The sequence below is a fragment of the Panthera onca genome, chromosome A2, assembly GCF_046562875.1.
Source record: "Panthera onca isolate mPanOnc1 chromosome A2, mPanOnc1 haplotype 2, whole genome shotgun sequence".
Lineage (NCBI taxonomy): Eukaryota > Metazoa > Chordata > Mammalia > Carnivora > Felidae > Panthera > Panthera onca.
In genome coordinates this window covers 13330014-13353327 of record NC_138340.1, presented here as the reverse complement: position 1 = coordinate 13353327, position 23314 = coordinate 13330014, and the positions used below count along the sequence as shown (strand labels likewise).

The 23314-nt window shown below is 58.5% G+C and overlaps 1 protein-coding gene and 2 long non-coding RNA genes across 9 annotated transcripts in view; 2 read left to right on the top strand and 1 right to left on the bottom strand.

The window, feature by feature from the left end:
• LOC145713409 (uncharacterized) overlaps positions 1 to 4593 on the top strand; it is an 11489-nt gene extending 6896 nt beyond the window's left edge. The window contains exon 3 of the long non-coding RNA XR_014136508.1: positions 4324 to 4593. This is a non-coding gene — a long non-coding RNA (uncharacterized LOC145713409). The remainder of the gene's footprint in view (positions 1 to 4323) is intronic.
• Positions 1 to 23314, top strand: part of LOC145713446 (uncharacterized) — a 222069-nt gene that overhangs the window by 182400 nt on the left and 16355 nt on the right. The gene's annotated exons all lie outside the window — the stretch shown is intronic.
• The window catches only part of FCHO1 (FCH and mu domain containing endocytic adaptor 1), a 25918-nt gene extending 2604 nt beyond the window's left edge, over positions 1 to 23314 (bottom strand). The window contains exons 1-25 of one of the 7 annotated variants that reach the window (XM_081792041.1): positions 23232 to 23289; positions 18242 to 18286; positions 17925 to 18011; positions 17400 to 17470; positions 14256 to 14347; positions 13150 to 13224; positions 11975 to 12116; positions 10249 to 10401; positions 10062 to 10166; positions 8868 to 8966; positions 8678 to 8774; positions 7730 to 7774; positions 7534 to 7612; positions 7006 to 7030; positions 6621 to 6678; positions 6035 to 6213; positions 5925 to 5949; positions 5536 to 5587; positions 4601 to 4692; positions 3967 to 4242; positions 1992 to 2104; positions 1789 to 1876; positions 1542 to 1650; positions 672 to 827; positions 224 to 356 (exon numbers count right to left, since the gene is read on the bottom strand). In XM_081792041.1, the coding sequence (XP_081648167.1) occupies positions 224 to 356; positions 672 to 827; positions 1542 to 1650; positions 1789 to 1876; positions 1992 to 2104; positions 3967 to 4242; positions 4601 to 4692; positions 5536 to 5587; positions 5925 to 5949; positions 6035 to 6213; positions 6621 to 6678; positions 7006 to 7030; positions 7534 to 7612; positions 7730 to 7774; positions 8678 to 8774; positions 8868 to 8966; positions 10062 to 10166; positions 10249 to 10401; positions 11975 to 12116; positions 13150 to 13224; positions 14256 to 14347; positions 17400 to 17426 (2220 nt within the window). In that variant the 5' untranslated portion in view covers positions 17427 to 17470; positions 17925 to 18011; positions 18242 to 18286; positions 23232 to 23289. Of the gene's footprint in view, positions 1 to 223; positions 357 to 671; positions 828 to 1541; positions 1651 to 1788; positions 1877 to 1991; positions 2105 to 3966; positions 4243 to 4600; positions 4693 to 5535; positions 5588 to 5924; positions 5950 to 6034; positions 6214 to 6620; positions 6679 to 7005; positions 7031 to 7533; positions 7613 to 7729; positions 7775 to 8677; positions 8775 to 8867; positions 8967 to 10061; positions 10167 to 10248; positions 10402 to 11974; positions 12117 to 13149; positions 13225 to 14255; positions 14348 to 17399; positions 17471 to 17924; positions 18012 to 18241; positions 18287 to 19839; positions 20045 to 20140; positions 20241 to 23231 lie in introns of those variants that run through there. The other 6 variants (XM_081792051.1, XM_081792062.1, XM_081792097.1 and 3 more) reach the window with 6 other exon arrangements.

The window sequence follows — 23314 nt, the reverse complement described above, 5'->3', positions numbered from 1 at the left end:
GGTCCTTGGGACAGGCCCTCTTCTAATTTCCATAATGGTGCCGTCTGCACCGCGGCAAACGCCCACCCAGCCCCCATTCATTGGCTCCCTCCCTGACTACCTCCCCTGCTCCCTCTGCTCTCTTTACCCCCCCCCCCCACCCCCATTGCCACTGCTTGCCCACCCTGCCCAGCTTCTCACCCCTCCCTGCTCCCTCCGTCAGGGGCCCATCCACACAGCCCACCTGGTATCTTAGCAACACCACATTGTAGTAGGAGGCAGCTGGATTCTGCTCTGCCTGGTGCTGCAGGGCCTCAGTCAGAGCCGCCATGTTGAGCCAGAAGTCTTTGGTCTCAGGGTCGCTCTGGGAGGGGTCACTACGGAGACCAGGAATAATCACCCCAACCCTTGGGAGGCCCCTTCCCAAGGCCCTCGGCATCTGACCTACCCCAAGGGCTTCCTAAAGATGCAGATTCCTTGGCTCACCTTGGGGCCGGTAGAGCATGACCCCCCCCCACCCCCCGGGGGGAGGGGGGGGGATGGGAAGCAAAGGAGAAAAGAAAAATGAGGTTCAGAAGGGACAGTGATTTGCCCAGGGCCACACAGCAAATCCCAGGAGGCAGAGCAGGAATTCACCGCCGGGGAGTTCCTGGGCCCCCCTGCCTCTGACCCCCCCACTCCCCCTATAGTACCTAAAGAGCAGGTCAGCATTGGGCTGGAAGTGCTCAATGGCGGACGTGTGCACGAGGCGGAAGCTGAGGACAGGTGGGGGTGGGGTCCCGCTGAACACACGCACGATGCCAGCAGGGAAGGTCATGGTCAGTTCCCCAGTTACTCGAGCCAGGCAGCTGAGGCGGGGGGGGGGGGGGGGGGGGGGGTGAGGAGACTGCGTGTTGGCTCAGGGCTCTGCCTGGTACCTCGTCCTCCCCTCTCTCCTGGCTCCGCTGTAGCTTGTGGCCCCCCAGGCTCCCCAGAAGAAGCAAGGCCCTGACCATGCCTGGCATCCTCACTCCCAGCCTCCCCTCCTCGTGTCCTTGCCTGGACAGCCATCCAGGCACCGGGAAGAAACCACACTGGGCTGAAGAAGGCAGAAACATCCCCTTTCCCTAGTTCTCTTTTCCTCTAGGCCGCCAGGAAGCTCAAAGCAAAACAGTTATAATACGGTCCTCAGCTTGGGTTTCAGGCCTAATACTCTCTCCTATGTGTGGTCTGATCTTTCCTGCTGAGCACTGCTCCCAGATTATTCCTGGCCCCTCAACTCACCCTTAACCCACCCCACCAAGGGCCTTGCTCCCTTCAGTGTGATGCCCACAGCAGCCTTAAGGGACTTGCTCTCAACTGTGGTTACAGCAAGGCCTGGCCCCTGCTCAAACACCCTCTATGGTTCCCACTGCCCTCGGGTCAGGGGCCTGGTTGCTTGGCTCAGAGTTCAAGGCCCTTCCGTGGTAAAGCAGGTCAGGAAACACACCGGAAGGCTGTTTCTCCTGGACCCTAGACGCATAGGCCCCAGAGAGTCCTGTTTGTCCCTGTCACTGTCTGTACTCTCCCCGACCACTGCGTACCTGGGGCTATGGCCTCGAAAGTAGGCGTGGACGTATTCGGTGAAGGCTGTAGCCACAGGCAGGGCATCCTGGGAGCCCAAGACCACAGGGCTGGGTCCCCGGGAGACTCCTGGTGGTGGAGGGGAGGGGACAGGGACAGACAGAGTGGGCACGGGTCCCAGGCTCCAGAACCCACCCTCTGCCCGCCGGGCCTCCAATGCATCACTTAGTGATGCCCAGGAAGGGCCCAGGGCCGCCCCCCCCATACCGTGTCCTGCCTGCGACGAGAAGCTAGGCCGCTCTGAGATGGTGCTGGCGGACGAGGAGCCCAGCGGGGAGGGGCTCAGAGACCGGGACTGGGGAAGGAGACAGGCCGGGCTGCGATCACCCAGGAGCAGTGCCCTGGGGCTGCCCGTGCCCCCACCAGAGGCGCCCCCAGCCCCACTCCTGCCGCGCGCCCCCTCACCCTACCAGGTCCCCGTTGCTGCGCGTGAGGGGGCAGGACACCTTCCTGGTGCGGGGTCTCCGGGGCGGGGCTGCCAGACCGTCTCTGGCCGTAAGGTCAGCAGGGGCAGGCATCAGGTCTGGGGAGCGAGCGTTAGACAGACAGAGCTCAGATGCTGCCGTGGGCCTCTCGGGCCGCCCCAGAGAAGGGACTCGGCCCCAGACCGGGAGTCGGGCTTATTCTGGGGACACCCCTTGGGTCTGAGGTCTCGGGGCCGCGGAGAGAACTGCCGGACAGGACTGCAGAGGCCATCCACAACCCCCAGCCTCCCAGACACCAGCCCGACGGGAGGTTACTGGGAGTGCGCAAGCAAGGGCTGGATGCTCAGGAGGCAGGCACAGTCCGGGGGGGGGGGGTGGGGGGGTGGGGGGGTGGGGGGGTGGGGGGGGGGACGCGGCAGGCGTTTTCATCCAACATCAGCAGTTCTGTGACCTTCATCCTCTCCGTGAGGATGAGGTAGCCTCCCACCCTGGCCTCTGTCCGAGTCTCACCCGTTAAGATTAACTAGTGACTGCATAAAACTCAGCTTCCTCTCGTTTCCCTGCTTCCTCGGTGTCCCCTGCCACCCACCCCCGAGACGTGCTCCTCTCTTCCCCAGGGCTGCTCAGCCACGCTGCTGACGCCTGGGGCTGGAGCATTCTCCGGGGGGGGGGGGGGGGGCCGTCCTGGGCACCGTGGGGCGCTGACCAGCCTCCCTGGCCTCCACCCACCGCAGATGTCCCGAGTACCCACCCCCCCCCCAGTGGTGACAGTCTAATATCACGGGTGACACCGCCCCAAGTGTCCCCCAGGGGGCAGAACAGGCTTGGTTGAGAGCCCTAATTCCATAGTGCCGCTCAGACAACTCAACTGGACTAATCTACACCGTGGTCTACACTCACTCTCCTGGACCCTTCCTTGACCCAGCTCTGAACCGGCTCTTTCTCTATTCAAGGATGGTGCCAAGCATCCCTGTCACCACTTCTGGGGACCTCATGGGGTCGAAGCCCACAGCCCTCTGACTCAGGCCCCCAGGAGAGCCCATCCCCCACCCCCTTCACTTGCCTCTTCTTACGACCTGTAGCACTAGGCCCTGCCCTCTCCCGGGTGGCCTCCCCTCCCGCTTCACACAGCTGTGCCTGGGGTGCCCCAAGCTGGACTCCCCCGAACTCAGGGCCCACTGTCCGCCTGACATCTAAAGGCCCAGTCCCAACACGCCCCGGGCTTCTTCCGCCCCACATTCCCTGCCCCTCCTGTCCCTTCCTGGAAGAACAGCCAGCTGCCCGCAAGCCCTCCTCCCTGACCCTGCTGCCATCTCAGCCCTGTGCCCTCGCGCCCGTGTCTCCCCACCTCCCTGGACTCTCGTCCCTGGTCTCCAGCTCCCACCCTCGCCCCCCAGGTGGACAGAGGGAGCCTGCGATCTGAGTCAGGTGCCGCTACTCCTCCGCTCACAGCCCCTCTGTGGCCCAGACCTTGCTAGGAGTAAAGCTCACATCACTCCCATCAGGTCCCAGACCCGACATGGGCCCGTCTCCCTGCTGACATCGCTCCCTCCTCTCCCTCCGCTTCCGGGTCATCACTCTGTTCTGGCCTCACGGCCCACCCCCCAGCCCCCAAGCTGTTCCTCAGAGGGCCTAGGCAGCTACCCACCACAAGGCCTTGGTACAGGATGCGCCCTCTTCTGGGAAGCACCCCCCCCAACCCCCCACCACATCCCAATGGCTCCTTCCTCACCTCCAACAAATCTCAGCTCAAATGTCACCTCCTCAGGGAGGTTCCAACCTTCTGAGCCCTCACCAGGCACCTGCCACCTCCACTTTGTTAAATGTCCATCTCATTATTGTCCCTGCCAGGGTGAAGGTTCTGGGCTGTGTCCCCAGCCGCCCATTCAGGCCCTGGCCACAGCAGGCGCTCAGTCTTCCCCACCCAGGGCTCTGATGACTCTCAGACTCCTGGACTCACCTCCTCCGGCCACAGCCTCCAGCCCCCAGGGACCCGGGGATGGGGCGAGGGGCTGCGGCGAGTCCGATGCTGGCAGGGGCCGTGTCCCCCTCGACTCGGAGGCCGGTGCCCTATAGCTAGGTGGGCTCTGCGGGGTGCCGGGGCGGGGGACCCAGGAATCCGGGGAGGGGCCAGGCGCCACGTGGGATGGCGAGTCCAGGCCGGAGTCCTCCACATTCTCGGGCGACGAGGAGGAGAAAGGTGAGGGGCTGGAGGTGAAGCCGAGGCTGCTGGAGCCTAGAGGGGGGGGGGTTGGGGGGGGTGGGGGCGCCAGCTCCAGACCCCGCCCACACGGAGGCCCTTTCCTTCCTCCTGCAGGCCACGCCCACGCCGAGGAGGGGCCCACCCCCCTCAGGCCAGGCCCTCTGGTCAGTTCCATCTCCACGATGCTCCGCCCATCTGCCCATTGTCACCTACACTCCCCGCCTTCTCGTCGGCCCCGCCCACCATCTCACTGCCAAGTCTATCTTCTCGGTTGCCTAACCAGGACCCCCAAGTGCTCCCTCCAGCCTGTCCCCCGCCAAACCTGCCCTGGCAACGGACCCACCCATCTCGCTAGCCAAGCCGGTGGCCCCGAAGTCCCCACCCCCATCACCTGTAAAGTCTTCGTGGTCAAAGGCCGACTCTAGGGGCGGCCCAAAGAGGTTCTTGGAAAACTGCTCATCTGACTGCAGCTTCTCCGCACAGCTGTGGACCAAGCGGAACACAGGGATGGTTTCTATCCTTTCCACGTCTCCTCCCCTCCTCAGGGCCCGTGCACAGACCGTTCCTGGTCCCGAGCTCCGTGTCCCCAGCCCTCCCTGAGGCCACATCCTGCCGTCTTCAAGGCTGGGCTCAAAACCTCCCACCCCCATCCCAGAGCAGCCTCCCGGGCCTCAACTAAAGCTGCCCGCTGGTATCTCCCACCACACTGCCTGCTTTAGTTTCTTCACAGCATCTGGAAGTATCCAACATGCTCTAACTTGTTTGCTGTTCTTCAAACCCGAGCCACGATGGGGCGCCTGGGTGGCTCAGTGGGTTAAGCGACTGACTTGGGCTCAGGTCATGATCTCACGGTTCGTGAGTTCCAGCCCCACGTCGGGCCCTGCGCTGACAGCTCAGAGCCTGGAGGCTGCTTCTGATTCTGCATCTCCCCCTCTCTCTGCCCCTCCCCTGCTCATGCTCTGTGTCTCTCTGTCGCTCAATAATAAATAAACGCTTAAAAACAAAAACGAAAACAAAAAAAACCCCGGGCCACGACAATGTGAATCTGAGAAGGAAGAGCTATCTTGGGCATATGTCTCTGAACCCAGAATAGCAGGAGTACACAGTGAGTGCTCAATAAATGCTCGTCAAATGAACGACTAAGTGGTTCCTCAGATACAGCATACCCTCAACTCCCTGCCAGGGTGAGAGGAGGGGAGGCAGAGACACAGGGAGGCAGCAGGGGAAGAGGGGAGAGGAGTCAGGGACAGCCCCCATCTGCTCATTCATGTGGGCCCAGTGTGTCCCCATCAACAACCCCCCCCCACCCCCCGCTATAGGACCCACCTGCTGGCTCTTGGGGCAGATCGAGGCCTCTGTGGTTTTCCAGCAGCGTCCCCTATGAGAGATACACCACCTTGAGCCTTCCTGTCACCCTGCCTCCAGTGCCCCCTCTGTCACAGACCAAGAGACTAAGGCTTGGGCCTGTCCAGCCAGCTGTCCAAGGTGATCAGCAAGTCGGGCAGAGAGGGCTTTGCGCCCGAGCCAACCTGTCTCAGCTCTCATTTAACTGTCGCAATGACCCCATTTCATAGAAGAAGAGACGGAGGGTCACAAGGGGTAAGCAGCCTGCTTGCACGGCAGGGCTGGGATTCAAAGCCACACTCATACTCCAGGCCCAGCCTCCCCTCTTCGTGCTCCTCCCCACACCCGAGACCCCTTCGGAGGCTGCTCACGTGAAGAGTGGCGTTTCATGGTGCCCTGTGGACAAAGTGGGTGGCGTCAGGTCGGGTGCAGCCAGCCAGCCCCACCGGCCCCACCCACGCACACCCCTCCTACGCCTCACCCCTGGGCCGGGAGGAAGGATGAGGCTGCCGGCCGTGGCCCTGAGTTGAGCCGCAGCTGCCTCGGGGCTGCAGGCCGGGGCGCGGGCAGGGGCGGGCTTGATGTGCACGTAGAACTTGCGGGGTTCCTCGTCATCGAAGTCGGAGTCGCTGGAGGAAAAGCGGGAGGGCTCCGCCGTGCGTGCACCGCAGTCAAGGGGCCAAGCGGATCCCGACACGGGGGTCACCCACCCCTTCAAGGCCCTGCACAATCCGGTCTATCACCACTTGCCACCCCGGCGTCGACACCACGGTTTTGCCCCCAAGTCTTTGCACAAGCCCTAACTAGCAAACTCTTGGTCAGATGCTAAACCCCAACACCGGTGCCCTCTCCTCCAGGAAGCCCCCTTGGCTCTCGCCCTGCCTCTCTTCCTCAGCCCTGAGGATTCTTCGTTTCAATCTGCTTTGTCTACCCTGGAGGGCCCCCCCCCACGCCCCCCCCCGCAGGATGTACGCAGAGAGGGTCGCTATTCGCGGAGGGATCACGGCCGCACAGCGCTTTGTCCTTGCTGTGCCCACAGTTGCCGCCAGGGGGCACCAGGAGGATATTGTTCTGGGTCACATCAGGCCGGACAGTGAAACCTTCTTCATCCACCTCTGGACACGTCTGCGGGGACAGGCAGGGAGTCAGGCTCCCCGCTACCGAACCTCCCTCCCATCTCTCCCTGCCACGGCCCCTCCCACCTCTGGGCCCGGACTCAGACCTAAAAACAGCCCCCGTGGCAATAACAGTCTTCCCTGGTGCAAGCAGGGGCTTGAGGGAACAGAGAGTACGCCATGGCGGTAAGACTGAGGGGCACCTTGAAGCTAAGTGGGGACATCAGTCCCTCCCACATGGCTCCACACGCAGCCGGGATGAGATTTAGCCCCCTGAGCTCCAGGCTTGGGGCCCAAGGTGGGATTGAACCCCTCGCACTCGCAGCCCGGTACTCACCCCTGAATCGGGCTCCAGGGAATCTCTGGGGATGGAGAAAGAGATAGCGATGTCAGCTCTCCCACCTCACCTGTATGCTCCCGACCCCCCCCCCCCCAACACTAGACATGGCGCCCGGGGGTGGCCCCTGGGCCACGATGTCCTGAGCTGGTCCTCCCGGTGATAGGACCCAGGGGTTTGCCTGGGGCTGGGGGCGGTGAGTCTGGAGTTGGCTGAGCACAAGGTCCCCGCGAACAGCTTGGCAGGGGAGGAACCTGGGGCTACTCTGAGGGGTTGGCTCGAGGAGGTCGGGAATGGAAGGGCTAGCCTCCGCAGGGAACCACCAGGACTGACCTTGACAAGAGGAAGGGTTTGGGATTAGGTTGGGGAGTGGCAAATTGAGCTAGCCGGGGACAGAGGTTCCGGGATAGCCTGGGACAGGAATTCTCCCGGGGCTACCCTCAGCAGGGGACTTCTGGGATAGCCTGGGAAGGGGGAAGGGATCCCGGGCTAGCCTGGGCCCAGGGCTGGGCAGGGGTGCTTCCTCACACAGCTGCAGGGGGCTCCCGCTCCCGCCGGCTCAGTCCTGGGAGGCGAAAGGCCTTGGCTCCCCGCAAACGTTTCATTGCTGAGAACAGAGGAGGGGGTGCGGCTGAGCCCTGGGGGTGCCCCCTTCCCATTCAGATCTGCCTCCCGCACCCCCAGCGTCCGTCCAGCCTGGGCATCCAGGCCCAGACGTACTTGCCTTCCTGCAGGGCAGCTGCACTGTATGCCTCAAAATCCAAAGGCCCTGGGATGGAAGAGACGGAGAAACTCAGCCTGGCTGGGAGACCCGGCCCGGGGAAGGGCAGCGAAGCACCCGCGGGCTCACAATGGCACCTGCATCGGAGCTCGAGGCCAGCGGGCATCCAGTGCGCAAGCCAAGGGGCTGAGCCAGCCCCAGAGATGGTCATGAGTGGGATGGGCCAGTGGTTCAGGTCCCCCTTGGGAATGCACCGGACGGAGCGATGCCCGAGTTACTTTTTCTATTTCCGGCATTGTTCACGGGCACTTGAGTGGGTCAGGGGATGGACCGTGAGTCTGTACAGGGGACCGAGGCTCAGAGAAGTCAAGACAGTCACCCAAGGTCACATAGCAAGTAGTGAGGAACAGACACAAACCCAGATCTGACCCCAACACTTTTGCTCTTCAACTCCTCCCTGACCTCTCATTTGGACATTGGTTTTTCAAATTGGTCCTTTGCTCAACAGTCCTCAAGGGCTCCCTTGGGCCCTCAGGGTAAAGAATGAAAGGCTGGGCCTGGCCTTCAAGGTCCCTCTGGTATCTGGTTGTAAGAGATTTACACATAAGATGGGCCACGAAGGGGCGCCTGGGTGGCTCAGTCAATTAAGCATCTGACTTCAGCTCAGGTCATGATCTCACGGTTCGTGAGTTCAAGCCCCATACCCAACGCTCAACTGACTGAGCCACCCAGGCACCCCTGGGTGTAGATTACTTAAATAAATAAATAATAATAATAAGATGGGGCATCAAATACTGTTCCTATGTGGGCTGCGGAGTTAGATTTGTCATCGGCCCGTTTTTCTGATGAGGAAACCGAGGTGCAGGGAGGTTCAGTCTCCTGCCTCTTGAGTCCTGTTCCTTCCCTGTAGTTGTGGCCCCAGAGCCCAACCCCCACGATGTCCCAACTCACCAGGCTTCTCCCGGCCTGTGCCCTTGCTCTCTGCAAACTTCTTCAACAGCATCTCCACGCTGACGTTCTCGATGTTCTGCTTAAACTCCTCGTGCACCTGGGCCAGGCGGATGAAGCGTGTAACCAGGCGCGGCCGGGACCCTCCTGCCCGGCGCCCTTTGCCTCGCTTCCCACCGCTGGGGCCCCTCACCTGCCCGATCTGCACATGGGTGTCCTCCACGGAGTGGGCATAGGAGCCCAGCAGTGCCTTCATGTGACGCAGGTGGGTCTCCTCCATGGCTTGGAAACGCTGAGCCGGGAGGGGAGGGGCAAACAGGAAGGTGGAGGCCACGAGGAGTGGCCAGGTGACCCAGCCTGACCAATCAGAACGTTCCAACCCCCCTGGCCTCAGTGACTGGGCGGGGAAGAGCCAATGAGAGTCTTCCCCGGGACTTTGGCTAAAACTATGGGAAAAGAGACACTTTCGTACCCTGAGTCAATGAGATGGTGGGATCCATGTGGAGGCTGCAGGTGGCCACTTTGCTGCGAGCGTGTGCCACCGCCCCCCACCCCCGCAACAAACACACACACCCACGCACACCCAGGAGCGGCATCTCGGCTCGGGAGTGAAGTCCCCAGGGAGAAAAACAGACTCAAAGAGCAGAGAGGCACAACTTCCCGCCAACACCAGTTGAGTACCTGGATCTAGCCATGCCTGAAGCCCTCCCTTCAAACTTTTCAGTCCCCTGAGCCTTTAATCTCCCTTATCAGTCTAAATGAAGGTTTCTATCATTTGCAACTTTCTATCACTTGCAGATAGAAAGTCAGAAGAAAAAAAAAAATCCGATTCCTAATCCTGACATTCCAATCTGCTTTTCACACATTTGAGTAGTTCCAGAGAGGTGTAACGTCTTATACAAAGGTTACATAGCTGGTGAAGAATGGAGACTGGGGCGGAACCCAGGTCTTTCAGCCACCATGAACCATCAGTAGGCTCTTGGCTTCTAAACCCTGCCCTGCCCTGTTCAAAAACCTCATCCGTAACGATAGAAACTGTAATCCCTTCTAGAGAGGTGCCCATGCACCCAGTACTAGTCTGCAAACATCACACAGACTGGTTCATTTAATCTTCACAAAAACCCCGCGAGGCAGGTACTCTTACCGTCCCCATTTTACAGATGGGGAAGCCGAGGCACAAAAAGGATTTGGCCTTTGAAATACTAATGCCAACCACCACCACCACCACCACCACCACAGCCAACAGTCTCTAGAATTCTATGCCTTTAAACCTGCGATTCTAAGGCTGCCGGGAGGCGAGGCTTTCAGAGGTTCTGGACTTCCGGCGCCCATGGATCCTGGGCCAAGGGATGTGTGGGTCTCCAAGGTGCCGATGCCTGCTTCTTACCACAGCCGAATCCAGCATCTTCTGCTCAAAGTCTGCGCGGGCTGAGTTGTATTTTTCCACCGAGCGCCTCAGGCTCTCTGCCGCCTTCTTCGTCTTGGTCTCCGCCTAGGAGGCACAGGGAGGGGATGAGGTCGGGAGGGGACACGCGTCCCCTGGGTCTGCAGAGGGCCCGCAGCCCAAGGCCCACCTTGTCCATCTCCTTCTGGCTGGTGCTCTCCCTCCGCAGCCGCTCCTGGTCCATGCAACGGTTCAGGTAGTTCTCGCGGGACTTGGGCAGGAGCTGGCTGACACCCGCCAGGACCTGCACGGCGTCCAGGGTGCCCACTGCTTCCTCTTTGCACTGCAGGGGGCGGGGGCAGGGGGAGCATGGGTAGGCCCTGAAGCCCCCAGCAGGTGTCCACTGGGAGACTCCCGGCTCTGAAACCCAGGTTCCACAGATTACTTTTTTCTGAGTATTCTATTGCTTTCAAAAGTTTTAACTTTTTAGGGGCGCCTGGGTGGCTCAGTCGGTTGAGCGCCGACTTCGGCTCAGGTCATGATCTCGCGGTCCGTGAGTTCGAGCCCCGCATCGGGTCCCTGTGCTGACAGCTCAAAGCCCGGAGCCTGTTTCAGATTCTGTGTCTCCCTCTCTCTGACCCTCCCCCATTCATGCTCAGTCTCCCTCTGTCTCAAAAATAAATAAACGTTAAAAAAAAAAGTTTTAACTTTTTAAAATAGGTGATAGTTACACATAGTTCTTATTTCAGAAAGTTTTACGGGGTGAGCTCAGGGAAAAACCTACCCCTCCCTGATCCCCAGCCTCCCAAGCCTCTGCCTAGGAATAGATCTGTCTCCAGAAATAATCAGCACATAGACAAGCGGATGTGTTTGTTCTAGGCCATTTTTTAATGACAAGTAGGGGCAACCTCTGTTTAAGTCACAGCTTTTTCAGCTTCATAATCTATTCCCAAGGTTATTCTGTATTAGCCTGCAGAAAACTTCCTTGTCCCCCAGTTCCAAAAAAAGAAAGAAAGAAAGAAAGAAAGAAAAGAAAGAAAGTTTATTTTGGGGGGGGTATTTATTTCTTTCTTTTGAGAGAGAGAGAGCAGGGGAGGAGCAAAGAGAGAGGGAGAGAGAGAGAATCTCAAGCAGGGTCCACATTGTCAACACAGAGCCTGATGTGGGGCTCAAACCCACGGACCACGAGAGCATGATCTGGGCTGAAGTCAGACGCTTAACTGACTGAGCCACCCAGGCAGCCCCCCAACTCCCTTTTTGGACAGGAATAGATGCGGCTCTAGGCCAATAAAGCTTGATTCACTGGCACTGAAATCTAAGGGTCATAGAGTTTTCACCTATTATGAAATATTCTTCTTTTAACGCCCCCCCCCCCCGCCCTCACCATTTAAGAATGTAAAAACCAGGGGCGCCTGGGGGGCTTAGTCGGTTGGGCATCTGACTTCAGCTCAGGTCACAGTCTCGCGGTTCACGAGTTCGAGCCCCGCGACGGGCTCTGCGCTGACAGCTCGGAGCCTGGAGCCTGCTTCGGATTCTGTGCCTCCCTCTCTCTCTGCCCCTCCCCCACTCACTCCCTGTCTCTTTTTCTCTCTCTCAAAAATAAATCAGAGCTAAACAAACAAACAGATAAAATTAAAAAAAAAAAAAAAAAACACGCAAAACCCATTCTTAGCTCTCAGGCTGTACAAAACCAGGCTGGATCATCTGGTCGGTGTCCCATAGCGTGCAGACCCCTGGTCTAGAATTTTGAGTCTGAAATTTGACCGGGGTCAGGTCTGTGGGACCCTGGGTTTGACGTGGTGGAATCCACTGAATTCGCGGAGGAACACACGCCAGGAGCTGGAGGTTCAAAGGCCCCGTACGTTCTGGGGTCCTTCCTGCCACTGTCACCACCCGCCCGGCGCCGACACACACACCTTTTTGTGTATCTTGAGCTGCTCCTCGCCGTAGCGGAGCACGTCCTTGATGAGGTCCTGTAGTTTCCGTGTCAGCTCTAGGTGACAGAGCGCCAGCTTGTCTGAGGAGACGCGGAAGACCTCCCACAGCGGGGCGAAGGTCCTGGAAACAGGTCACACCCAGGGTTCGGCGGGGCCCACCCCCCCGGGGGCTCTCCACAAACAGCACGCCAGCACCCACCGCGCGCCCCAGGCCCTGCTGAGGGAGCTGCACCACAACTAGGAGGCAGGTCTGTGACAGATGGGGAAACTGAGGCATAGGAGGCTCCACAATTCACCCGAGGCTCCTTAGGAAATTGAAACCCAGGCTCTGAGGCCCCCAGCATCCTCACTCTGGACTCCAGGCCCCAGCTGATACTCAAGGGCAGCTAAGGTTCAACTTGCCCAAATCAAGTTCACAGGGCTTTCCTACATCCGCAGAAGACCTCTTTAGCCTCCCACCCTCCCCCCCAGAACCTTTGCCCCAGAGCAGCCCCAGGAAATCCTGCAGATGCCAATGGGACCACGTCACCTGTGAATCGGGCGTGCACCGCCCCCCCCTTGTCCAACCTCCCGTCTCATCTGTCCCTCACCCGCACCCTGCAGCCAGCCTCTTTGCTCTTCCTTGAACATGCAAAACCCATGGTTGCCTCAGGACCTTTGCACTGCCCGGGTCTCTGACCCAGACACCCCTGTAGCTGGCTCCACGCCGCTATCAAGGTCTCAGCTCACGGAACCAAGCCCACCCCAGAGGAAGCACCTGACCTCTCACGCTCCCATTTCATCCCCTTCCTAGAGCTGTTCACCCCAGGAAGGGACTTTGTTCATGTTTGTAGTTAACATCTATCTTGCTGCACGCCCTACATGAACGTGGCATGCAGGTGACTGGGGTTTTATCTGTCTTGATCGCTCCTGGGCCCCCAGTACCTAGAATGGTGCCTGGCACACAACAGATAAATATGTGTTGAATGAATGAATGAGGAGGAAGCGAATGAATGGTTTATATCCTCCTGTCCAATTAGCCCCTTGCGTGGGGGAGGGTTGACTCCCTATTCTACATATCACTTGTGTGAAGAGATGTCCACCCAAGAGTAGGCCCCCGATACCCCAGGACCCTGCATCCTTGGCGACCCCTGCCTCAGCCAAGGCCCACTCACCCCACGGGGGTCCCGTTACTGGCCAGCTTGGAAAGTTTTGCCATCGCCTTTGAGTAGGTCTCCTCGATGGTGGCCCTGAATAGAATGGAAAAAAGATGCAGAAGGTTCTGGGCGCCCTTGGGAGACGCTCCATCCCCTTGGGCCTCAGTTTCCTCATTCAGACATCTGAGCAGTAGCTCTCAAGGAGGATAGTATAGTCCCCTGCTGGGAGGAGGCATTTTGGAAAGTCACGGGCGAGGTTAAGTAATATGCTTTACTAACGACAGCAGGAGGAACAGCAGTAACAACATCAGATAAAAAAATTTTTGAGCACATACTACAAATGCTTTATATGCTTCGTCTTGTTTAACTGCGGGAGACGAACTTCTATTACCTTTTTCCCGCTGGACAGACACCGCTAATGCCTACCTAATCTCCACTCACATTTTTGTCCAGGTTAACAGAACCTCGATTTTGTTTGGGGCCACAATATGCCCCGTGAAAACCAACTACCCATGGGCTCATTTTTTGATAGAGGCACCCAGAGGGTACCACGGGCAATCGTGGATGGGTCCGGGAGGGCTCTCTAAATAAAGAGTGGCCCCTGTCCTAGACAGCGCAGACAGGTCTCGCCAGACAGCCACAAAGAGAAAAACCTGGTTATAATCTTTTGAACTCTGCCCGGATTCAACGCACATTCAGCTAGCGAGTGGCCGGGGGGCAGAAGGCTGCCTTGCAATTTCAATGTATTATGTTTTCTGGGATATGGATGTCGGAGCATGAGCATTTCCATGCCGAAATGTCGATTATTTCCTCATACGTGTGTTTTATCATATTCAGGGCATGAGACTGAGTTTTCAGAATTCCCCTTGTAAGTAGGTCATATCACCGTCTCTTCAGGAGGAGGCGTCAGAAACCTGGGAATTGTTGACAAGCGGGCACAGGGCTGACAGTGTTGAGAACCGCTGGTTTCCAGGGCGTTCGAGCAGGTTGGGCAGGGTGTGGAGTGGAGGCGGTGGGACGGGCCGGGAAGAGGTGGGGCGGAGCCAGGGCGGGGCCACGAGGCAGGCGGGGCTGACTGGGCTGCGGGGCGTGGCCAGGTGCGGACCGAGCCTAGGGATCCTCACCTCTCCCGGATGAAGTCGGCCAGCTCCTTGGTGGAGATGGGCCCCTGCTTCACGCTGTGGTACAGGACCTCAAAGCCATGGTTCTTTTCGCCCTGCAGGGGATGGACGTGGAGACTGAGAAAAGGGGTGGAGGAGGCATCAAAGGTTGCCTAGCAACGGGGGCGTGGCCGGAGGAGCCAACCAGCGGAAGCCCAACCCCTTGGCGGCGGGGATTGCTTCAGGCCTGAGCCAATCAGCCTGCTGTCTATCCCCTTGGGGGGCTTGAGAGAAAGGGAGAGAGGGAGAGAAAGCGAGAGAACGAACAAGTAGAGGAGGGGCAGAGAGAGAGAGAGAGAGAGGGAGACAGAGGATCAGGATCCGGAGCGGGTTCTGTACTGACAGCAGAGGGCCCAGTGTGGGGCTCGAACTCACGAACCATGAGATCATGACCTGAGCTGAAGTCAGAAGCCTAACCGGCTGAGCCACCCAGGTGCCCCTCATTTTTTAAAGTTTATTTATTTATTTTGAGAGAGAGGGGCGGGGGCAGAGAGAGAGAGGGAGAGTAAGAGAATCCCAAGCAGGCTCCACCTTGTCAGCATGAAGCCCAACGCGGGACTTGAGCCCGTGAACGGTGAGATCATGACCTGAGCTGAAACCAAGAGTTGGACGCTTGACCGACTGTGCCACTCAGGCGCCCCTCAAAATTGGCTTTCCAATCTCATCCCCCAGCTTCTTCCTCTTGGCCTCGCCAGAAAAATGGCACACAGTGCAAAGACATACCGTGCCTTCCTACCACTGTCCCTTAGCCTGGGCTGTTCCAGCCCACCAGGGTGCCTCTCTTCCCATCCATCCAAATCCTTCCGCCTGTCAAGGATCAGTTCCAGGCCCGCCCTCTTCGCCCTCTTCGGAGGCTCACTTCCCTGAATGTTCAGTGGTGCCCCCTCCTGCTTCCCAGGGATGTCTCAGAGCCTCCTTTTGTGCCCTGGGTCGCTCTGAGCTAGTAACTTCACCTCTCTGGGCCTCCGTTTCCTCATCTGACAAATGGGGACAAGGACAGCACCCACCTCCCACAGGTCTCGGTGGGATGAGGCTCGCAGTGTGCTGAACACAGGGCTTCCTGCACAGTGGGGAGGGCTCAGCAAACAGGCCCAGCGGCCCCCCCACCCCCGCCTGCCCCACCCAGGGGATCCTCGAGTAAGGCTGCACCAGGCACCGCTGCCCAGGCCAGCATCTGGGGCTGACTTGCAGCCAACCACTGGCCCGTTTCCCAGACCTGGCAAGGCCCCCAGTGGTATCTGCCTCTCTCAGGCTGTGCTGGCAGTGAGGGTCCTAGGAGGGGGTGTCTTGGGCCTGTGTCTCTTATCAGAACCTCTCTGGACTCCAGTCTTGCCCCCAGGCCAACCCCAGAGGGATCTTTCTAACACCCTCTCCTGCTCACACTTCCCTCATGGCTCCCCAGTGCCCTCTATGCCTCCAGCCCTGCCTTGGCCCAGTGGGACCAGGGCTTCCCTCTCTGGCTTGATCTCCCCTGACTGGAGGAGCCTCCTTCAGGCCAGCGACACCCAGCAAAGAGCCACCAATACAGACAATTGATTAAAAGAAACCTTGCCAGTGAAAGACATCCCAGGGTGCTCCCTGAGTCCTCTTGGGAGGCAGGAATTATATCCCCTTTCCCAGATGGGAAAGCTGAAGGCTGGAGAGACAAAGTCACTTGCCCAAGGGCTCCCAGCAGAGCCCAGATCAAATCCTGAACTCAAAGCCCTTATCCACTCTGCACCAGGCTATCTTTGGGTGGGGAGTGCATCGGGGGTGGCTTCTATTTTCTCTCTGCTGATCTGGATTTTCTGCAGCAAGCTTGCATGCCTCATGCAATTAAAAAGAATTTAAAATAAATGTAGGTGCTGCTGTCAGGGTTCCAAAACGTGGGCAACAACTGATCAGCAAACAGTCAACCTCCTTACATAGAGGCACCAACAGGGGCTCAGAGAGGAGCGGGGCCCCTTGCTGGGGTCACATAGCTATTCAGAGACAAATCCCGGGAATCTGACCCTTGGGGAGCCGGTGGAGGTCAGGCCCCCTCCCCCCTCTGCCCCCTCCCCCCACTCCCTCCCAGCAGGTGGCAAGGGGGTGAGGCCCCTTTAAGAAAGCAAGTGGCAGTAAGAGGAGCCCCAGCTGGGGAGGGGAAAGGGAGGGAGAAGGCCTGTTGCCAGGGGCAACCAGTTACCTAGCAACAAGCTTCCTCTGGCAAGCCCAGGGCGTGCAACTGGGGAAGGGGCTTTCTGCCCTGGTCCTTCCTAGATTCTTCTGTTCATACATTCCCTGTGGCTTCCCAGTAGCCCGGCCCTGGAAGAGGAGTCCTTGTGCCCTCAACTAGTCAACCTTGTCACGCTTCTGGGCTTTTGCTCAGGCTGTTCCCCCTGCCTGGAATGCCTTTCTTACATCCTGGAAAATCTCAGCCCTCCAAGCCCATGGGAAACATGGCTCTCAGCCCTCCTCTGGTTGCCCCCAAGTCGGGGGGCCCAGCCGTGACCCTGCAGGGCTGCGGATCTCTGGCTGGCTCTATGATTCCCAGATTGGGGGCTTCTTGGGGTCAGAGCCAGGATGAAGCCTCTTGGGGGCCTCCTCAGGTTCCACAGTAGGTTGGGTGTAGAGTAATGGTGGAAGGGAGGGAGGGAGCAAATGAATGAATGAAAACAACTTTGTCTCACTGGCCCCCTTGGGTCACAGTATGTGGTCCCCAGCCCGGAAGGCACAGGGCTGAGGGGGGCCACTAGGGGCCAAGTCAAGAAACCCCCCAACTCTCCAGGGTGGGAAAGACGTGGAAATTCCCTGGCTGCAATGACCCTGGATCCTGGAAGTTCAGTCCGACGCTGGGTTTGAGCCCCGACTCTGCACTTTCTCACTAGGCAACTTTAGGAAAGAGAATCCTACTCTGGGCCTTAGTCTCCCTGTTGAAGCTGGGACTTGTCCAAGGTCACAAGGTCCATGAGGTCTGAGGGTATAGATTCATATCCAGCCTGACTCCTCCCACATTAACTTCGACACTTTGCAGACCCTCCACCTGTCCAAGGCTCTGCCCATAGGCCGCCACATACCCCCAGCTCTGTAAAAGTCCCCACAGCCCTTCTAGGAGCCCCCACCAAAATAAAAGTGCATCTTACTTACCCAAAAATGCTCCCCAAAATACGACATCCTGATGGCCTCTGTGGAGCCCCCGGCAGGTTCCTGTTTAGTGTCTGTCCAAAAAGAGGCAAATTTGAGCTACAAAGCCATGGCCAGCTTGGGCCTAAGAGGGGAAATTCCAACTATCCTCCCTGTGGAAGAGGAAGAGAAAGGATGAAGGAGGAACCAAAAGCCCCAAGGCTGGCATGCCAGGGCCCCTGAGACGATTCATCCCCAGGCCTGGCCCCCAAGTAGCCCCCATTCTAGCGGGGACAGATCAGGATATAGATGTCCCAAGTCCTGTGCAGTCAGAGCTGGACTAGATAGAAGGAAAGGGGCTGGGGAGCTTGGTCTAGAGGAAAAGGCACAAGAGTTGGGGTTTTTAAGCACAAATAGGAGTTCACTGGGGGGGCTGGAATACTGGATGAGCCCCTCAGCCTGAGCAGAACACCTCAGGGCCATTTCACAGATGGAAAAACTGAGCCCCCCACCCCACCCCCCCGCCCCCTGCAGAGGGAAGCCACTTGCCAAGGTCACACAGCCAGGAAATGACAGATTTTCACCCTGGGCCAGCTGAATCGAGACCTGAGCACTCAGCTCCACGCTGGGCAGCTCCTGTTGGAAAGGGTCTGCTGAGAAATGGACACTGGGACTGTGATCAGCCACATGGGGGCTGGGGTCCCTGAAGTGTCCCCAAGGACCCCTGGGGGTCTCCCAAATCCCTCTACACCAGTCCGCATCTCATGCACGCTCTGGGATGGAGAGCTCACCCCTCACCATGATGACCCAGCTGGCAGTGGGGCCCCCATGAGTCCCAAGCCCGACTCCCAGAAGCCACTGTTCACCTGGTGTCTGAGTCACTATCCAGCTCTGTGCCTCAGTTTCCCCATCTGCAAAACAAGAGGGAATGCCTAGAAGGGGTCTTGTTGGGGGAACCCAGGCCTCCCCGCAGAGGAGGGCTGGGCCAAGCTGCCTGGCAAAGGAGGGACACTTGGTGTCCTTGGCACGTTCTCGACGCTGGGCTTGTCACAGGAGCCCGCAGGCCTCATCCATAATTCATGACCCCTCAGGCAGCTCAGCAGCAGCTGGGAGCCTAGGAGGCACAGTGGCAGCAGGGACAGGGCTGGTGACCGCAAAAGGGAAAGCTCCTTGGGCCTCACTGGGAAAGGACCGAGCAAGGACCTTGGACAAGGCTGCCTTCATCGAGCCTCAGTTTAGCTAATCTTAAAAGTGAGTTTAATTTGAACCATTGTCGTCTAGCCCCAGGTCCTTTGACTTCTCTAAGTCACCCAGCACATGTACCCATGTGGCCAGGGCAATGCAAGGGTTCACGAGAGGGACCCGAGGTCTGGGTCCTGGGTCTGGTCACTGAGGAGCCTGAGGAGCCCCCAGCCTAGGGGTGTAGAGCCAGACGCAGACGCACCAGTCCTGCAGGATCAGGGCTGGGCCAAATGTTAGAAGGGACTGTGGGAGCCTGGGCTGAAGGAGGGGGGCATGGGAGGTGGGAGGTTAAAGCATGGATAGGAGTTCACCAGGCAAAAAATTATTCCATTCAGCAAATATTCCCCGGGGCACCTGGGTGGCTCAGTTGGTTAAGCGTCGGACTCTTGGTTTTGGCTTAGGTCACGATCTTCGCGGCTTGGTGGGTTCGAGCCCCCTATTGGGCTCTGTGCTGGTAGCACGGAGCCTGCTTGGGATTTTCTCTCTCTCTCTCTCTCTCTCTCTCTCTCTCTGCCCCTCCCCCGCTCATGCTGTCTCTGTCTCTCTCAAAATAAATAAGTCAACTTAAAAATACGTGTATTAAAAAAATATTTACTTCCAATAACCACCCTGTGCCGGGTGATGCTGGGGACCTTGAGAAACCCTAGACACTGTGCCGTCCCAGAGGAAACCCAGTCTGGTCCGGAGCTAGGCTGACCTCCCAGGGGGGAAAAGCCCTAAATTCCCATCTCATTTCTTCATTCCTGACCACGATTTGGACCCGGAGTATCTCCAGATCCCTTAGGGCTGAGCTGAGTGATATGGGAGCCACTAACCTCATGTGGCAACTGAATTTTAAACAAAGTGCAATGAAATACAATGAACGCCCCCCCCCGCCCCCCCCCCCCCCCCCAATCCCAGCTCCTTGGAGCCAACCTTGCTTCCAGGGCTGGTGGTCACCATATCGGACAGCACAGAGAGAGAAAGTTCTGCTAGAAGATGCTGCTTAGAGGATCCTAGGAGCCCCCGGGCCCAAGTTCCTCAGAAACCGAGAATCTCAACTGTTTTCACAGCTCCGATTAGATTGCCCCTCCCCCCACAACGCGCCGAGCGCCAGTATGTTTGTGGGTCGGTACCCAGCTCCCCCCCACAGGTACGCGTTCATTCAGCCTTCACAGCCACACCATGGGGCTCAACCCCAGCTTTACAGATGAGGAAACTGAGCCACAGAGAAAGAACTCACTGTCCCGAGGTCCCTGTGATTTTGTCCCTGGCCTGCCTGCCAAAGAACTCTCGTTTGGAACCACCGCATGCGGCTCTGGGGGTCCGTGTCCCCCCCTACTGCCCCACAGCCAGGCCCACCACTCCGAACCGTAATGGGGGGCAGAGGGGCAGAGCGAAACGTGGCCACGCAAGCTCCTGCCCGGCCCAGGAAGTGACACCTGCTGCTTCTCCAGAAACCTCAGGCCAGGCAGAGGCCCCCCCCCCCCAACTTCTGTTCCTGAGGGGGGCAATGGGGACCTCCTGGCAGGGCTCGAACTCACCAGACAGGGCAGCGAGCGGGGCTGGGGGCCCCCCGACAGACAGGGTGGGCACCAGGAGATAGCCACGCGGGCCCCTGCCACTTCCGTCAGTCAGCACCAAGCCCCAAGGAGGCCTGTGTGCCTGGGGGACAGGAAGCTTACCCTGCCCCGCCTACCTCCCAACCGCCACCTCACCTCCCCCACCAGACCAGCACCCCTGGGACCTCCCTGGAACTGGGCCGGCCGAGGACGGGTAAACTGAGGTACCTGAACCTGGGGCCCCAAGGCTGGGGCTGTTATTACCCAACAAATAACAATCATGACAACAATTGTGAAATAACAGCATGCCCTAAATTGCATCTGTCCTGGGCTCAGCTTTCCACATCTCCCCATCCTGAGGTGGGCTAATGATGGCTGCTTTGCAGAGGGGAAACCAAGGCTCAGAGACGGGGGGAGACCACATGCTCGTGTTTGTACAGCCGAGGCTCAAACGCAGGGCTGCGTGAAAACTTTCACGGGCCCCTTCCTCTAGCAAAAAAAAAAAAAAAAAAAAAAAGAATTTAAACTACATGTTACGATTGCAGTGGCACAGAAATGCATATATTAATATTACATGTTAAAATGTCTTCTTTGACCCCAAAGCTCATCTTCTTCCCTTCTGATTTTGAAAGAGGTTAAGACACTTCCACGGACCTCTCAAAGTATCGTGTCTGAGACACGGTGGCCTCTGTATCTGATGGAGAAAAGAGGTCCATAGCACCAGGGCAAAGCCCAAAGATGGACAGGGACTTGCCCAAGGTCACACAGCAGCCTGTCAGTCGACCGGGATGCCCCCATCCTCTGGCTGCCTGGAGGAGAGAACAGAGCCTCTCTGACACCTGCCCCAGGAGCTGCCAGCACCAATTCCCCCCAAAACCTGGGGCTCTGCACTGGGTCGAGCATGTGAGCAGACCCAGGAACAGAGAAAACAAGACAGGAATGGAGTCAGCAAACAAGGCAGGGCTCACTAACTCTAAGTCACCTGTCCAAAGACCCTGACCTCCTGCTGTGACCTTGGGCCTACCCTGACCTCTGGGCCTCCAGGGTCCTGTGGAAGAGGCTCTGACATTTTGCTCCCCGCAGACTCCAGTTCTGTACCCAGGAGGGCCAGTTTGGGGTTTTTCTCTTCCTTTCCTGTGACTGGCCTCTTGGCCCTGCTGTTTCAATGACCATCTTCTGTCATGAACTTCCTCCCTTCCAGGCCCAGCCACCAGTGACCTTTGCACAATCCGGGTTGATTCTCGCTTCAAGGCAGTGTCTCAGCTTGGCCATTACCCCGCTGGGGAAACTGAGGCACACGCCCCATGTCATACGGCGCCCAAACTGTCAGGCTCAGGAAGTTTTCAGTCCTCCCCACTAGTCTCTTCCCTCTTTGTCATCTATTTGGCAAACACCTATTGAGCACCAACTGTGTACCGGGCTCTAGAGACACAGCAGGCAACACCCTTGAAGACTCTCCTCTCTCCTCCCTGCTCCCAGGCAGCTGTGACCCCATTTATGATCACTAATTTTGTAATAGTATTATAATGACCATGTCTGTATTTACAGCGCTCCCATCTTCCCACGTCTCTTATGATCTTCCAAGGGGGATTCAGCCCATTTCACAGAAGAACACGCCAAGTCCCGGGGTGGGGTGGGGGGAGAATCGAATTTAAACCTGGGGGTGTTGGACTCCCAGGCCCACACTCACCCCTGTGTCCACTGCAGAGACGAGAGATGGGCTGGCCTGGTGCCTCCCACCTCCTCCTACCCAGGACCCCACCCAGGAACTGGCTTACCCCCGGCGTGGGTGACAATATGTGGGTCAGGGTGTGCCCCAGGCAGTCCCACCGGTAAGACCGGGGTGGTGGAGCCCCTGTTCCAACGATCGCAGCTTGGTAATATATTTTACCGTCCGGCAGAATAGCCCTTCCAGCAATGCCAGAGTGACCACGAATCCATTTTGCGGTGCAGTAAACTGAGGCTCAGAGGCCGGCAAGGCATGTCAGGGGGTCTCCCAACCCACTGCCCTCTCACCCCCCAAACCACTGACATCTTAAGCAAAAGGGGAAGTTCTAGTTTGGCTAATGATGGAGTGTGTGGGTTTCAGAATACAGCCTCTGAAGCCCTCAGCCCCATTTTCAAAGGAGAAAACCAAGGCTCAGGGAGGTGCTGTCACCTGCCCAAGGTCACCAGTGAGGCAGGTCCATCAAAGCTGCCTCCCGGTCCCCACTGCGGCTGGGGCAGGCAACTCCCAGATTTGAGGCAGATGGAGGGGCCGCCCACCCCACAACCCTCCTCCGCACCCCACTCGCAGTCAGCCTCCGGCAAGATCCTAATTTACCTCGATTTATTTTAATCTCCAGAACAGATGCTGGCTGCCCACCCCCCACTGAGACAGGGACCACCCCCAAGTCCGTGCTCCAGGCCCTTCCAGGCCTTGCCTGGCCAGTCCCCGTGCTGACCCCTCCCCAGAATTCCAACTTTGGGGGGTCCCTGCAGAGGATGCCCGTGAAACGCCCCCCATCTCATCCTTGCGGTAGGGGGCTGGGATAGAACAGTCCAGGGGAGGGGCCCGGGGACCACCCCCCCTCCCCAGCTCCTCCTCCAGGCAGATCAGGGTTCACAGTGGAGAAAAAAGGGAAGGGGGTTCTTCATCTCTGTCCTCAGGGGTCTGCAGACCAGAGCTGGGAAGAGGGAAATTGAGAGTGGTCTCCACTTCGGCTGTCCTGGGTCCCAGGCTGGAGGGAGAGCGGCGCCCCCATCTTTGCAGCCCTGGAACCTGCACCCAAATGCAGGCTTAGAATAAAGAGATTTGGGGAGGGGTCTCACGTGATAGCCGCCCTCCTGCACGCTCCGATTCTAGGCCAGGAGACGGGGGAATTGGAGAAGGGTCCCTATCTCCCTCCAAAGACCCCCGATTATGGCCGCTGGGAGGCCGGGCGCCCACCGCGAAGCCCCCAACCCCCAATTTCGCCATCCCTCATGCCCTGCCGCGCCTTTGCCCCCAGTGGCTTCCTGGGCTACTGGGCGCGGTACGCATGAGGGAGTGCGCGGGCCAGGGGATTCGAGGGGTCCCGAGGACTGCACTCACCTCCCGAGCTCTGGCCGAGCCCCGCGCCCGCCGCCACCTGCGGCTCGGTCTCTGACACCCGAGCCCGCCCCGCCCCTACCTCC